At 38.9% G+C, this 17,635-nt stretch overlaps 1 protein-coding gene across 3 annotated transcripts in view; it reads left to right on the top strand.

Annotated features, from left to right (window-relative positions):
* Positions 1 to 17,635, top strand: part of ctdspla (CTD (carboxy-terminal domain, RNA polymerase II, polypeptide A) small phosphatase-like a) — a 34,705-nt gene that overhangs the window by 14,430 nt on the left and 2,640 nt on the right. For 2 of the 3 annotated variants that reach the window (XM_079601437.1, XM_079601439.1), the window contains exons 2-6: positions 3,765 to 3,922; positions 5,843 to 5,875; positions 8,669 to 8,770; positions 12,017 to 12,073; positions 16,356 to 16,448. In XM_079601437.1, the coding sequence (XP_079457563.1) occupies positions 3,765 to 3,922; positions 5,843 to 5,875; positions 8,669 to 8,770; positions 12,017 to 12,073; positions 16,356 to 16,448 (443 nt within the window). The remainder of the gene's footprint in view (positions 1 to 3,764; positions 3,923 to 5,842; positions 5,876 to 8,668; positions 8,771 to 12,016; positions 12,074 to 16,355; positions 16,449 to 17,635) is intronic. The other variant, XM_079601438.1, reaches the window with a different exon arrangement.

Here is a 17,635-nt window from a genome sequence, read left to right on the forward strand (position 1 = left end):
GTTAAAGTTTTAGTAATTTTGTTGTATGTTTTTGAAATTTTTATTAGTTTGTTATTTCTTTTAATGTCTGTTGTTTTTATTAATTTTAATCTCAGTTTTAGTTATTTTAGAACATCAAGTTAAACTAAATGAAAATAATAAATGTACCCTTGGCAACTAACTGAAGTAAAATAAGTTTAAAAAAAACATGTACAGTTCATTTTATTAGTGTTGAATAAAAAAATGTAAAATCAGTTTTGGTTATTGTTTTAGTTATCTATAATAACACTGGTAGAAAGAGACAATTAATAGCCTTGGCTACACAAAATAAATACATTCAATAATAAAATAAAAAGTTTTTTCATATATATTTATTTTATTCATATGCAACCAAGACACTCTGAGATGCTGAGAACAAGAGCTGTTTGTACACTCACTGAAACATTTAATCAAATTGCAGCCTTTGCGATTTTAATCACGCTAAGCCATGTCGCGATTTCGGTATTTCGATGAATCTTGCAGACCTAATCTCTACTTTGTTAGACAAATGATTGCATTTTTTAGTGGAGTGAGGTTGCATTTGAATAGAATACGCTGTAGCAGGGACAGCACCGCCATGCAAACTGACTCCAGAGTCCAGCCACATTCCTGTGGTCAACCAGAGAATATGTTTTTAGATGGGTATGTTTGTATGAGTGCGTGTGGAGAAAACGCTGTTTGTGTTGGACGGATGGTTGTTCAGAGGGCTGGTAAAGGGTACAGGCTTCATTGCACTGGCCCACCTCCCTCCATCTCTCCCTCCGGTGTCCTTCCCACCTGCATATTATTAGAGTGCCGTGCAGGCCAGACGATCAAGGCGGGAAAATAGTCTCAAAATGGAGGCCCGGGCGGGAGGGATTGCTCAAGAACGGTGTTTTGGGAATGTGAGCAGAGGTTGGACTAACTACCATTTATTCTATGACTGTGTATATTCAGACTTAGTTACTCATTATAATAAGCTTGAGAAGAGTGTAGTTATGTTTTAAAATAAAGTATTAAATCACCCTAGCATTTCTGTGGAAGTTGTTCGGCTCGTTTGCGTCTCGTTATGCCTCAGTGCTTGTCAACTGACAGGTAATTATAGTTAGATAGAAAATCAGAGGGTCTGGTGCTTCTGTCTCTGTGTTTAGTGACGCCCACACAGTGTTGCACAAGTACATTACGATCTGTTTATAGACACTCCTTGTGACTGTTCTTTTGTTTTTCTCAAAAATATCGAATACAATCTGTTTCATTGAATTTTTTTATTCTTTTTTTGTGATGGTGCAAACCTTGTGTGACTGTTCCTTTATATAAAGAGGACAGAAATATTTGAACATGTTTTGCCGTCAGATCTCAACAATATCTCATATTTTGCTGAGACTTAATCAGTGATCTGATCTCACATCAACTTTTTACAAGGAAAAATCTGAGAGAATTCATTTTTATAACGCTAATTTTACGTTTCTATTCTCTTGTGTGAGAACTCAAATGAGGCACTTGTGGACTTTTCATTTATTTATGTACTTTTTATTATATTTTGCACATGTTTTCGACATTGCACTCATGTGGCATTTAGTTTCTTTTATTTTTTAATAGTATTTTATAATGTTAGTTAATGCTTCTTCCACCGAAGCAAACTTTTGTTTTACATGTCCATTTTCCATCAACTTGGTTTTCTATAAGACCTATGTATGAATGACTTGTTTTGATTGGATGTTATGATTTGTCTTGGTATATAAAATAAGCAGCATCCCCAAATAATGAATAGTGTAGCCTACACGTGGGCTCTCATATAATAAAGGACATTTGCTTTGTGACCATGTATAAAAAATAAAAATAAACAAGACAAGGAATTTCCTATTTTCCATAAACCTCCCTTTTAAATCACACTGACTTCACACGTTGTGCAGTCACCTATAAAATATAAGCAGAAGTGATGCTGTTCTCATACAGGTGGTTAATAATGGCTCCAGCCAAAGCTTGTGGTTTGGGGATCATCATAAAGATGTACTTGGGCTGGACTGAGTTCTTTGCTGTATTCGGGCCACAGGAAGTGGATTTCCTCATGGTCTGATGCTCTCTGTGACCTTATGTGTTTTCCAATAGCAGTAATCAGACAGATGCTGTTGGCTATTACCCTAATGCTTCTTCCATTATGAGATTGAGACCCGCTTGGCTCACGGGTTTTATTTTTATTTAACCTTTATGTAAGGAGGTTAGACACGCTGAGATTTAAAAGCATTTGGACAAGACATACTGTACCTGGCCAAGACCAGCAATGGCACAAAAAGTTTGAGAGTCGATTGAATTATTCAAATTGAATAATTTACCCCAGCTTAAATGAACAAATAATAGGCTGAACTACAAGTCTTCCTGCAAAAAAACTGTACTGCTCTATAGTTTCTGATTTACACTCTGAACGAAAGTGTATAATTGGTTGATTGTAAGCCCTTTAAGGTGCAACAGACACTTGGAGAGCACTTGGCCCTCATGGCTGACCTGGATAACATGAAACCCAATCTGTACCGTGCTAGTTTAAAACAGCAGGACAACACACATCTAGACCGACATCTCAATCATCAGTGATTGAGCCTATTGTTACTCAATTTAAAAGGAAAAATATAAAATACACATTTTCCAAATGCTATTTTTCTATTTTGCCATACTTCTGCAGCTGTCAAGAGCGACCTGTTCTTCCAATAACAATACCTGCTCTGCCCTGCAGGCCTCATTAGATAACCCAGAGCAGTCTTTATCTCTGTTTATTACCCAGCAAGTCAACTAAAGTGCAACCAAGTGATGTGACTTTGGAAATATTCCGTATTTTTTGTTTCATAGTGCCGTTTGTGTAGTTCCTGCAATTGCTGGGCAAAATATCATGCAAATATGTGCGCATACCCAAAATGTTATTATGAGATGGGCAAACAAGTTACTTCAAAAGGAAAGCTTTTATTTTGTTTTGTTGTTTGCTTTTGGTTTTGTTTTTTTTGCTTTTGGTTTTGTTTTTACTTTTAGTTTTGTTTATTGCTTTGTGGTTTTTGCTTTGTTTAGGTTTTTTGTGTTTGTTTTGCTTTTAGTTTTAGTTTTTGCTTTTTAGTTTGTTTTTGCTTTTGTTTGATTTGATTTTGAAAGGTTCTGCATTTATTTTGATTATTTTATCTTTTTTTCTGCATTCTATTTTATGTATTTTAGTTTATTTTGACCCTTGACATGATACATATGTTTGCATAGCAACTATAAAGCGTTCAACCTGATGTAACACTCGCAACAGACTCAATTTCTTTTTTAAAAAAGGATTTTAGACCCACTGCGATCAGCTTAACCATGTCTTCCTCACACAATCAGCATTTACAATGTCCGATTTGTGGGAGCTTTTAATGCTGGTTGTGTAAGTGTACTTGAGATATATTGCTGTGCACGATGACGTGCGGTTGTATTCGTGGAATGCAATCGCAGAACAGCAGGCGTGCAAGCGCAGGGGGCAAAGGTGACAGTCGTCCATGGAGACGCGTTCTGTGTACCATAATACACAAAAGGAGCTGTTTGCACACTTGTTCGGTCATGTGTGCTTTACACAGTAACCAATAAGCAAACTCCAACAGACCGTTGTTTTTTCACTCGTTACGACCTCCTTCGTGAATGTGCGCTGTATGTGAGGCCGACGGGTTTTAAGTTACAGGGCAGGGAAGGTAAAGCCCCAGATGTTTTGAACAGTTTGTACATTGGAGTGACCAACGCGTGGTGTGTGTTTTTCTCTGTCACAGTCTCCCAGTCCAACAGCAGTTTAAAGAAACACAGGAACAGAAGTATCTTTAGTCCCTTCTTCTGCTGTTTCCGGGACTATAATGCAGAACCACCAGCCACCAACAACAAGACCTGCTCGCTCCCTCCACCTGCCGAGGAGAACAGCAGCCCTGCAAAGGTGAGGGCTCATGTATTTCTCTAACGGCACTTTTAACGCCGTGAAAATCTTCGGCACTGGATGCATGAAATGTGACTGTTTAGTTTACTGCGTTTGAATGGCTAATGTTGTGTCAGCTCAGAATAACGTCTGTTTAATAGCAAACTTTGCTCATTTTCTCTCAGTTTAGCTGAGTTTTATTTTTTTCCTTGTTTGTGAGCTGCGCCCGAATGCAGGCTCTGTGCACGCTGTTCCCGTGTCCACACCGCAAAGTTTTCCAGCTGTTCCGAACTCGGTGAACTCGCCGTGATGTTTACCATCCAGTTCTAGAAATGATGGGCCTGCTTCCCCACACACACATTCTTCAGTTTCCACACATACACATACATCTCTCTCTCTCCCTCTCCCTCTCCCTCTCCCTCCCTCTCTCTCTCTCACTCTCTCTCACACACACACACACACACACACACACACACACTCCTGAACTGGTTCTTTAATTCCAATAAAGTGTGTGTCTTGTGTGATTGATTACTTGCTGCCCAGTTTGTTCCTTCCCCTCTTTTTCTTTATTTTTCTTTCTCTTCTTCTGCCATTTGATATGTACTCTTAAGGGGGAATACACTAAGAATGCATTGTGCATGCTAAAAATTTAGTTTATTTGCACATTCTTTGCGCTGTTTTCAGTTTTATAAAGCAATGATTCAAAGCAGGTCGCCACAAAGGAAAGTAAAAAGTCTCAGTTGTTTAGAGAAAATTGAGACTTTTGCTTAAGATAAAGACTAGCCAAAATAGTCCATGATTTCTTATCAAATTCTTATAAGAAAAAAAACCCTGAGCTTATTAATTTATTATAACATTAAATAAAAATTTGTATTGGTGAAATAAAAATACATTTCTTTTTTAATTTTTATTTTAGAAGAAACATCTGAGACAGTCGATAGTTTAAGGAAACACAAACAAGAACTCCACTAAATCTCCATAAAAGAGCAACCTTTTGAGAGATAAAACGTTACACTTGATCCCTGTGTGACTGTTTTTTTTATTTTTTATTTTTTATTTATTTAATTATATTATTTTATTTTGCACAAGCACACTCCTAATGAAGACTCCAGTCCATCAGTAGGCTAATAATTGTTGTTTTATTTGATTTTACGTGGAGCAGACCACCTCATGGGGGCCGCCATATTGAGATCACGTGACCAGCAGAATACTACTGGCTTTATCGCCCTTTTATCTGACACTTTTGTTCACATAAGACTTGTTGTTCACCAAGAAGACTGGCGCAATATTACCTAAAAACTACAGAGTACACTTTCAGTCATTATTTCAGCCCATTTAGTGGCTTGTGCCGATTGTTAAGTGTATTTACCCCTCAGTCTCTTTCTTGTTCTTTTTCTTTCTATCTCTTCCACACATCCAAACACACACACAAACGCTGGGCAATGTACCGTGTGAAATGACCTCACTGTCCATGGTGAAACGTTAAGCCTCGGCTCTCCACAAACACTCATGTGTCCTGCCAGGTACAGGCAGCTATAAATGGATCTGAATCAGATCGCGTTACTGCGAATGTTTGCTTGTAAATGACTCGCGATCTGCTGAGAAATGTCCTGCCATTTTACATGTGCATGCACATAAGCTGCTCTGTTTTAGACCCACAGATACTTTAAATGAAACCCATGTGTTTCCCAGCCCTCACAGAGAGAATCCTGACAAGATTACACTGTGAACAAGGATGTGATTTTTGTCAGCATGCCTGTGTGTGTTAGTCCTGTAATAACAATGTACAACTGTTCGTAATCTCTGTTGCATTGTTTGCTTTTACAGTGTTGTGTTTGTTGTGCTTTTTTGTTGCTTTTTTTGATTATTCTCATTCTCCCGTTTTGTTTTTTCCCTCTGTCTTTCTATTTTTCTCTCTCTCTGTCTGGTTTTATTTTTCAGTGTGATCAGGTTCAGGTCATCCCTATTCCCAGTGTATGTATTATCTTTTTTTTTCGTGCATGGTTATGCATATATTTTCTCTATTGAGAGAAATCTGCCTGGCTTTGTTTTTCTGGAGTGCGTTTCACACCTTTACTTAATTACATAAAAAAATACAAATCAGTATCTTGGAAAACAGACACAGTAAATGGAAAACATTTATTGTGCATAAATGACAGAGGGATTATAAACTTGTGCTGTCAATTGATTAAACATTTTAATTGAATTAATTACATGAAGATTTTTCAAAGACATTACTTTATTGTGACAAATGCATTGAATATATTACAAAAAGTGGCGTTACAAGTCAATATTGTTTTTGGTTTATTTATTTTAATATCATTATTATATATTATGATGTATTTTTTTTTATTCTGGGGGGTTATTCAATATAATAACTGTGCCTTTGCTGCTGACAAAACCCCAAAATATGAACCATTAATATCAAAACATCATAGCCTAACATCACATCAAATCCCCCAAACTGCCCTTTATTATTTCTAATTGTATTTCACTCAAAATACAGAATTTGAATACTACAGATGAAAATTAGCCAATTTAGCTAAATCCTGGTGCATTTCACATATTTTATGTATTATTAATGTGTATTGTCCCTGAAACAAAAAAAAAACAAAAAAATAGTTTACCTAAAAAGGAAAATTCTGTCATCATTTACTTGTCATTCCAAACCTGTTCTTTCTTCTGAAAATGTTCAACAGTTTTTTTGTCCATACAATGAAAGTCAGTCGAATACTAAACAACAGTGATTGGCATATGGACTTTCCCCCCCCCCCCCCCCCCCCCCCTTTCAAAATATCTTCCTCTGTTTCAGAGAAGAGTCAAGAGTGAAACTTACTTTTTCGGGAAGGACATGAGGGCGAGTAAATGATGACAGAGTTTTCCTTTTGTCCCTTTAAAATGCATTTCAAATGCCATTTCATGTTGTTCTTTACCCGTTTATACTGTCATAATATTGTTGATAGCAATTAGCTGTACTCGAGGACAACAGCAGTCTCAGAAAGTCAAATCCATCCCACACTGCACCTGCTAGAGAGGAAGAGCGTGTGGAGAGGTTTGCTGATCTGAGCCAGGCCTTCATGCTGGGCCAGAGATAGAGGAGACCCAAATCCTGACACACACTTCACCTACCTCAAAAACCCAGCATCCACGCTGAGAACATGCTGGCAGGAGGTTTAATTCTCACAGTAATTGTAATCAAACCATGGGTGTTTTCTAAGATCAGAGCTGGGGATGTCCCACTGCCTGTTTCCAGATCCCGCCGCTCTGATTGGCTGACAATAATGAGTTTCATATTTTCAACTGCATGATGTCAAACATCTTCTCATTAATGCATTGTGAAAGTGTTTGGATTGGGGCAAAGGTTAAGTTTGGAATTTAGAGGACCACAGACCGGCTGTCACTTTTTCACTCAAAGCAAGCAAATAATCATAATGCAAGCAAGTGATGAATTGTAAAGCATTTGAAAGCCATTAAATGAATGCTAGGATTTATTGACACAGCATGAGGCTACAATTATGGTTAAAGCATTAACCATAGAGTTAATGATGTAATTGGATGTACTGATGGGACATGCATAAATTTGACTGTGTGTGTGGTCTTGTTTGTGTATCCATGTGGAATGTTTCCTCAATGATAGCAAAACCCGAAAAACCTATATTGTAAATTGTATTTATTAGTATTGGTCGATATTGTATATTTTAATTTCCCTTATTTTTACATATTAAATGACCTTTGCCGTCATCTAACGCTTACTTAAAGTTAATCTTTAAACAAGAATGATTCATAGCACTGCTAAATGTTATCTTTGGAAAATCTCAAAATAAATATCCATTTTTCAAATAATGTTGCAATGACTCAATACACATGAAGCGTTTAACGATTGGTTAACTTGATTTTAGTTTGTAGTGTTTTATTTTTAATTATTTTAGACAAAATAGTATAGAATTTTAATATCAGCCATTTATCGGTTATCAGTCATATCATAAAAATAATTATTGGGGAATTCAATCTATAAATTACTTAAAGTTGTCTAATTTGAGACCGAAAAAAAATGCTTGCTTCCGCTTTAAGAACAAGTCAATGGGACCATGATATGAAATGACCATGTGGTCAAATGACCATAATCCATAATTGACATTTATATGCTTAAAGTACATACTGGAGTCATTATAAATTATATGAATAATAAACTTTAATATGATTCGATTTGCTGATAGTTTTTCAAATCTGATGAGGTTGTAATATCGCCAGTGAAAGGTCATGGAGGACCATGACTTCTGAAATGCTCATGTAAAGAATATTAGGTATATTGAATGTGAATGTACATATATTATGCATGCATGTGCTGTATATGACTTGGCTTGCATCTTTGGATATGTGTGCGAGTGTGTTTTGCCTCTCGAGTCCATCTGCCTCCATCAGGTCAGGCTTAGTAAAGGACATCTCTTTCCAGTTACTGGCAGACCGTCTACAGAGACAGCTTGTGCTTAGGCAACATGACTAAGAAGTGAAGCCAAACCAGTCACTTTAACACAGAGCTGTAATCATTGTTTCAAGGTTATCCAAAAGCACCAGATCCCAGTACATCATTTGGGATTCGCTATTGGACCACAACAGAGGAATCTCCGGTGCATGTTGTGTCCCATTGGATGAGAGACCGTAGCTTTTGATTATAACTCTGAATGTCTGGCTGATATGATAAGCATGCATCTTTATCCTCCGTTTGCTCTCCTCTTCTTGTATTCATCTGTGCCGTATTTCCTCCAGCCTCCAGCCAAATACCTCTTGCCTGAGGTCAGCATTAATGATTACGGCAAGAACTGTGTGGTCATTGACCTGGACGAAACCCTTGTGCACAGCTCTTTCAAGGTACTTGTGCATACACACACACACATACATAAACACAAATTTATGTTGTTATGATATCAGTTTTACTTTGGAAACCATTGCCGTCCTCCATATTGGCTGACTTTTGAAAAATTTAAGATGACTATGGCTGTGTTCCGAAACCTAGTTAGCTGCCTACATAGGGAGCCTTTTAAGGCATTTTCAATCTTATTCTGCCTTATAACTTGTTTTGGCTAAATTTAGTGCCGTATTTGTAACAAAAATGTCCCTCGTGGGTCAAAATGACCCGAAGCCCTAAAATTATGCTTTTTTTTTTGTCCAGAAAGCTTATATAATTACATTTTTTTGGGATATTTTTTATTTTATACTGTATACCTTTAAAGTACTAGATTTTGGTTCTGCATTGTACATGTTTTCAAATCTAACTACCGGTACTTCATATCTGTGTGCAGTCTGCATTGTGACTGATTGATTTTTATTTGTAAAAATTGTAAGGAAAAAAATTAAATTGCCCCTGTTATATGATAATTTCAAGGGATTCACTTCTGCACAGTAGTTTTAAGTGGCCAAATGATTTATTTGAGCAACCTAAGACATAATAACAGAAGGCATTGGTAGTATTTTGAGGTTGTTGGGTTGGATTTTAAGTCCGGGGTGAATTAAATCCTCTTCAGAGACTAAATGTTTGTCTAGTCCCTAGGAAGTACATGCTTCAGGGAGCCACCTGCTGAGTGCAGTGACCCACTTCTATGCATCTTGGTTTTATGCTGCTCTCTCACACACACATGATCAAATAAACGACTGTGGCCATTTGATTACACACAATCACAGCACATTTGCATATGTACACACACATCTAGCTTAATGTCTTCCACAGCTGGATGCATCCCCACTCCCAAGAGAGAAAGACAGTGACAGATACTGAATGTGTTTGCTCGAAGACTAATAACTGTGTTTTGTTAAAGCAAAGCCTGTCCTCCTTTAAAATGTCTGCCTGGCAGCTCCTGTTTTCGCTCAGAGAAGAGAGAAAGGCGGCGACTGAGAAAAAGAGGCCCAGAGAAAGGGATGCATGCCTTTGTGCGCGTTCACAACCTCACATACACGCACAAAAACACCCACCCTGACACCAAAACACATATCACATTAAAAAGGTATGCTCACAGTTACACCAAAAAAAAGATTTGACCGTGACCGCACTTGAACGAGTGTATTCTATCACTTATGATTATTGCTTAGTTTTACCTCGATGGCTTGTTTTTCTCGGTGACAGAAGAGGTTTTCGGTGTTCTTTTTCCCCCTTCACATTTACATACAGCAGCCACAAAAAGTATTTGAACATGAAACAATTTTAAATATTTTGTATCTAATGCAATGGTGCAATTTTGGACATAAAGCTTATTTTACAATACCGACCAACTCCGTACTTCATTACGCTAATCTTTTAATTGCCTTTTTATTAAATAAATCAATTAACTTGAAATATTGAAGTACCGGTATTAAAAGTTTAAATATTGTTTATATAATACTTGATTCTGATTGGTCAGAATATTTTTGTATATTGACCTGTAAACCATGCAATCTTCTACAGTATTCTAGTTTCATATCTCATGTAGCACTCTACACTCTGTTCCCACATAATAAAATAATTTAATCTCAAATCAATATCCAAAGTCAGTGCATTTACTTATGTGGTAAGTAGCCATGTATTAAGTGGGATAATGTACAGTCAGATGGTCATTTTCACTAAATGAAATCATTGAAGGTTATACAAGACCCCTTCCAACTACATTTGTATTGCGTTTGGTTATAAATTATTTGGTACTGTATATATTTTGGTTAAATACTATGTACAGGTCATTACACAAACCTATTTGACCACAGCATGCAATTACAATTTTAAAGTGCAGTGTAATAATTTGTTAGTAGTCGAGGGACAGTGAGTTCACTAGAAGAGAGGTCAGTATGTGTAATATCTTTATATATGTAATGTATTTCAGTATATACACAATGCTTAGAGATTATACACTGCACTTTCTGACAGTTAATACTTTTGTTTAGAGGACAGTAGACGCTTATAATAAATATGAGAATATAGATTAGCATTGGAAATCATGTATACCTGATTTATATGGTAATAGGATTCAAGATTGCTTTTTCTAGCTTATATAGTGTCCCTCATTAGTATAGATCACACACTCCTCCTGCTGGCCATATCATGAACTGCTCAGTGTAAATCAGTTGACTGAAAACTGATCTGAAATCAGTTCCTTCATTAAGTATTTAGACATTGAAGTACTAAAACAGTTCAAAAATGTGTCCACTTTATTTCTAGATAAACATTTAGAAACTGCGTCCACTAAGAAAGTTGATTTTCTTAATTTATTTGATCTCGTCCTCCAAAAAAGTATCGAAACATTCCTAAAATAAGAAATAAATATAAGATTTACTTGAAGCAAATTTATATATATATATAATATTTCAGAGAATTAAACTTTAAGTTTACACACCTTGATGAGTAGTTTGTTTGGTTTTTTTAAGCATAATCATCAAAAAAAAAAAAAATATATATATATAAATTATTAAAACAAGAAATATGGCAATTGGGTATAACATTATATTATTTAAATATAAAATATATATTTTTAATGATCTAATGTATAAATTGATCTTGTTTTGAGGTTGTTCAGGATGTATACATTGTTCTGGAAGACACATCTCTAATTAAGAAAAGTGTGTTTTTCTGTGTGTGGAACTGTGTTGTAAATGAAACGACCCATCCCAATCATGATGTTATGCAAACCAGTTCAGAGAGGGGACAGGTATGCCTCTGTATGAGCCTCCTTCTCTGCCGTCCAATCAGTTTTTAACAAGTCCCAGCGAGCAAAAGTTTTCTCTCTTCTCCTCATCTCCCTTTCCCTTTCTCTCTTTGCATTACGAGAGCTCAGAGCCTCCCGCTGCGTTTCTTTCATCGTCTCCCTTCGCTCTACAGCACGTCTCCTCCTCCCTCTCCCTCGGCTTTCTTTAAAAGCGTATCAAGTCTCTTTTCAAAGAAGCTTGCCGTTCCCAGCTCCATGCAGTCGGCTGTCAGAAACACGCTCATGCACACACACTCTTACAGCTCAAAGAAGTCTAACTGAAAGAGTTGACTGCAGGTATCCGTGAAGCGATGGATGCCTCTTTCTCTCTCTCTCAGAGAACAGCTGTAACATTCTTACAGTCGGTTTCAAGCAGACTCCTAATGTGTGATTTCCTGTTTTGTGCCCGCAGCCTATCAGCAACGCAGACTTTATAGTCCCTGTGGAGATTGACGGAACAGTTCATCAGGTACAGTTCAAGTGGGTTCAAATGTGGCCGTGGGTATGTTCACACTTTGTCAGAATCTGGATTGTTTTTTGGGCTTCAGTGTCACTTAACCTCAACAATCGGTGTCATAAATTGAAATTTAACACATATTCTGGGTTCCATACCAGATAAGATCAATCGTCAGCATTTGTGGGATAATAAAAAATACATAGAATTTTGACTCGTCCTAATCAAGGTTTAAAGTGAGGCACTTGCAATGGAAGTTGATGGGACCAATTTTTGGGAGGATTTTAAAGCATAAATGTGAAGCTTAAAACTCTATAAAAGCCCTTACAATAATTATTCTGTTAAAACTGGTGCATTATTTGAGCCGTAAAGTTTAAACCATCTTTTTTACAGCTACTTACCAAATTCTGTAAAACTTATATATAATTTCACACTGAAAATGTTTTTTTTTTTTTACATTAAAATCATGGTAACATGCTAATTGCATGTTGTGGCTATACAAAAAGTGAAATTATGGTAAACGGCACCTGTGGTTGCCAAAAATGTTCCATAACAAATATACACATGCTGAGGTAAACAATAATATGACTATAGAAAGTGCATGGTGTCAAAAACATTAACATAAGATCTAACCTAAAACTCTTATGTACATAAATGGTAAGATAGAACTAAGAAGAAACAATTATTTCAATGAAAAACCGTCAAATGTGAGCTGCCATTTTTTCACTGTAAATTATCAAATGTTCAAAAAAACTGTACATTTATACAACACCTGTCATGAACTGCTCGAGGACACAGACAGAGGTGATCCAAACGCAGGCTTTATTAAGAGGAGAATCCAGAGACATGTACAAGGAAACAGGCAGGGGTCAAAACCAGGTAAGCAGTCCAATATCAGAAGTACAATGCAGGGAGAAGGCAAACGGGAAAACCAGATACAGGCAGAGAATCCAGGAACCGTGAAACTAGAAAATACAAAGGAACTCGGAAAACGCTGGGTAATGCAGTCAGACAAACAAACAATACTGAGCCCTGGTGCAACGGCCACTCAGGCTTAAGACAGGTGCGCTAAACAAGATAATAAAACACAGGTGCATAAAATCAACATTAATCAGTCCAGAGTAAAACATAAAAATGAGTGAAACAGAGAAGGAGTGCCCCCCAGTGGCTCACGCGGGCACTCCAGCCGCTGATTGTCACATAACCCCCCCTCTAAGGAGCGGCTTCCAGACGCTCCAAAGAGCTCCGGGGGGAGGTCAACGGGGGATGGGATGGAGGGCCAGGCCCGTGCAGGGGAACGGGACCAGGACACAGGCAGACCGGGCCTGGGCCGTGGAGCGTGGGCGACCAGGGCGGAGCAGGGCGTGCCGACGGCCAGGGCGGAGCACACTCAGAAGGGAGACAGGGTGGAGCACACTTAACACAGGACCAGGGCAGAGTACACTTAACAGGGGACCAGGGCGGAGCACACTTAACACAGGACCAAGACGTAGGGAGCACAGGGCTGGACAGGACCAGTGACAAGAGCTCAGCCGAAGGTCGACGTGTAGAGGTCCATGTAGGCGCCGCCTCCATGGCCCTCACAGGGTACCTACGGCCCCCCCCCCAAAAAATACTTGGGGAAGTCTAAGGCTAAAGCCTCCAGGCTGGAAACCGCCACAGGAAGAGGCGCAGGTAAAACGAGGCGAAGAGGCGGAGCCGGCAGGGCGTGGCGCAGAGGCGGGGCCGGCAGGGCGAGGCGCAGAGGCGGGGCCGGCAGGGCGAGGCGCAGAGGCGGGGCCGGCAGGGCGAGGAGTCTGGGAACGCCCTCCGGAGCCTGGCGAGCCCAACGAGTCCTCCTTCTCCTTCTGCGACGGAGCTTCACTGGGCTTGATTCATTACAGGATGCACTTGACTCAGTTGACTCACAGGATGCACTTGACTCAGTTGACTCACAGGATGCACTTGACTCAGTTGACTCACAGGATGCACTTGACTCAGTTGACTCACAGGATGCACTTGACTCAGTTGACTCACAGGATGCACTTGACTCAGTTGACTCACAGGATGCACTTGACTCAGTTGACTCACAGGATGCACTTGACTCACAGGATGCACTTGACTCACAGGATGCACTTGACTCAGTTGACTCACAGGATGCACTTGACTCAGTTGACTCACAGGATGCACTTGACTCAGTTGACTCACAGGATGCACTTGACTCAGTTGACTCACAGGACGCACTTGACTCAGTTGACTCACAGGACGCACTCGACTCAGTTGACTCACAGGACGCACTCGACTCAGTTGACTCACAGGACGCACTCGACTCAGTTGACTCACAGGACGCACTCGACTCACTCGGCTCGCTCGGCTCACTCGGCTCGCTCGGCTCACTCGGCTCACTCGGTTCGTCGAGGCTGACGTGAAGCTCTGGTTCATCGAGCGCGGTCTCGGCTGGGCTGACGTGAAGCGTGGGTTCGGTTGGCACGCGCTCAGACTCAGTAGAAAACCCTTGAGGCAGGAATACAACTGAGCTCACGTGAAGTGTCCGAACGTCGGGATTCACATGTTGCGTGGATACGGCGGACCCCTTACGAAGCGCTGCTTCACCGGGAGACAATTGATGCGTGGATTCAGTGTACAATGGCGAATCGTCGGGCTTTCTGTGAAGCAAAAGTTCCAAAAAATCCACAGTAAAAAGCGAACCGCCCATGGAAAGGGCCAGGTCAATATATTGGGTTAGAGTCCAGCTTGAACTTGGAAACGGTATAGCAGAGCTGAGCGGTTCAGACAGTCCTCCCCGAAAGAACATCATTAAACAGAAATCATCTAAATAGGACTGACGAGAGAGCTTCAAAAAATCGGTCACAAAAACCTTGAGAGGACGTTCCCCTTGACGGAGGCATACGATCTGCGCTGTGGGATCCATGACGAGGTCCGTGTCTCTCTCAGCCGCTGGATCAGTAGTGGCTCAGTATTCTGTCATGAACTGCTCGAGGACACAGACAGAGGTGATCCAAACGCAGGCTTTATTAAGAGGAGAATCCAGAGACATGTACAAGGAAACAGGCAGGGGTCAAAACCAGGTAAGCAGTCCAATATCAGAAGTACAATGCAGGGAGAAGGCAAACGGGAAAACCAGATACAGGCAGAGAATCCAGGAACCGTGAAACTAGAAAATACAAAGGAACTCGGAAAACGCTGGGTAATGCAGTCAGACAAACAAACAATACTGAGCCCTGGTGCAACGGCCACTCAGGCTTAAGACAGGTGCGCTAAACAAGATAATAAAACACAGGTGCATAAAATCAACATTAATCAGTCCAGAGTAAAACATAAAAATGAGTGAAACAGAGAAGGAGTGCCCCCCAGTGGCTCACGCGGGCACTCCAGCCGCTGATTGTCACAACACCAGTATTTTACTGTAAAATTACATTAAAAGTCACATTATCTGTTACTGTTTTTCACTGTATCCACCTTTTTTGTATCTACATATTTGTAACTTGAATGTGTTTGGCTCCTTGTGTCATTCGCATTTATGGATTGGCCCCAATCCCTTCTTTTGTAAGTGCCTTACTTTAACCCAGAGTTTTGCGTTTTTATATATAGAAAAGGAGGGAAGTAGAAATTCATTTTGTGGTAATCAACATTAAGCCACAAATGCTGTCCTTTTAACTTAACTTTTACTGAACCTGGAATATTACTGTAAAAATCATAACATAAAATACATCTTAGTGATGGCCACCTCACTGTTCTGTGGATCTCTTTCCAACATGTGTCATCTGAGGCTTTATATTTTTATTCAGTTTTCTTTTAATCTCTTAAGAAAAAGTCATATTTGAGAGGCCCTAAAGGGTTCATGCTAAATCACAGTCTGAATCTGGGCTCATTTTCTTTTATCATTCTCCTCGAGTCGTTGGGTGCGATGTAGTCAGCTCGAGGTGACTAACTTGAAGTAAACAAATGTCAGCAGTCTGAACACAGCCGAAAGCTCAGAGTAAACACACTTAAGGGGAGTCTGAATTGTGTTGATACTAAGTCTGTGTGTGAGTCAAAATGGCTCATATGTTGCTGGAATTCATCTGCGAAGTGGCTGATACCTGGTTCAAGTAATCCAGGATAGGCTTTGTGGATCAGGGTCGGCCTGTTCTTGGTTACTTGCACTTGGTTACAGCAACTGATCGACAAGCTCAAGACTGAAAAGCTACGAAGAGGTTTGTTGAAAGTTCAGTGTCAGCGTCTCCCCTGTCTGTTTCCATGAGTCAGAAGTGATTCGTGTCCATCAGTAATAGCTGTATATTTGGTTTGTTTGAAGGTCTACGTGCTGAAGAGGCCTCATGTGGATGAGTTTCTGCAGAAAATGGGCGAACTCTTTGAATGTGTTCTTTTTACAGCCAGCCTGGCTAAGGTAAGGCTCTAAGGTTTCTTCACACTGCATATAAACCATTTCTAGTCAATATTTTGTCAATTAGTCAATATTTTACAGACTCGATTTATAGCAAGGGAAGTCATTTTCAATAGAAGTTGGTGATTTTTCAGTGGCATTAGCAGTATTACCATTGCTATGCAATGTGTGTGCATCCCGGTGACTCAACAAAGTTAAGAAAAGTTTAACTTTATGCAAATCAGTGATGAAGTAAAGTCAGCGGAGCTGATCTCCTGTGAGATACTCGAGGTGGAACAGAGGACTATAATGTTATTGAGAGTTTATGATTTATGTACATCTATATAAAAAGCTATGTGTGGAAAAATGAGTCATAAAGTTTGTCTGTGTTGAGTTTCATGCATTGTTAATCGTTCATCTCGTTGATATGATGCACCTCTGGTATTTATATAAAATGCTCCCTGCAGAACATTACATTTTAGCATTATTTTAATGTAGCTCCTTTATCCCAGTTTTTAAAAACGCTTTTCATATATATATATATATATATAATTTATTTAATGATTTATTTTTGTTTATGTGTTTTAATTAATCTATTCATTTTTATTATAATTATTATTGTTTTATTATTATTATTATTAATAATAATAATAATAATAATAAAGAATAGCATTATTGAGTACTACTAACACTTTGCCTCCATTAATCTACAGTATTAGGACACAGGTCAGCTTCAGTTTTAGAATTTATTTTTGGTAATACTTTATTTTACAATGCCCTTGTTACATATGCCACATGCACTTACTGTTGTAATAACAGTAAATGATGCATAGTTACATGCAACTAAACCAAACATTAGCCCTAACTATATAGCAAGTACATGTTGTTAAATAATATTACTCAGTACTTAAAGGAATAGTTCACCCAAACATTTTAATGATCCCATAATTTACTCAAGCCATCCTAGGTGTATATGACTTTTTTTTTTCAGCCGAACGCAATCAGTTATATAAAAAAATATCCTGGCTCTTCCCAGCTTTGTACGTTTTTGAAGTCCAAAAAGAGAGAGAGGCTTCATAAAGACAGGAACGAAACAGAGTATTATTGGCAGATTGGGAAGAGAGGGGCTGCAGCATCTTAAAAATAGTGTTTTTTTTTGTTTTTTTTTAAATCAAGCATGAAAACCTATGCTAGTAGACCCCAAAACAAAA

The sequence above is a fragment of the Phoxinus phoxinus genome (assembly GCF_949152265.1).
Source record: "Phoxinus phoxinus genome assembly, chromosome: 24".
Taxonomy (NCBI): domain Eukaryota; kingdom Metazoa; phylum Chordata; class Actinopteri; order Cypriniformes; family Leuciscidae; genus Phoxinus; species Phoxinus phoxinus.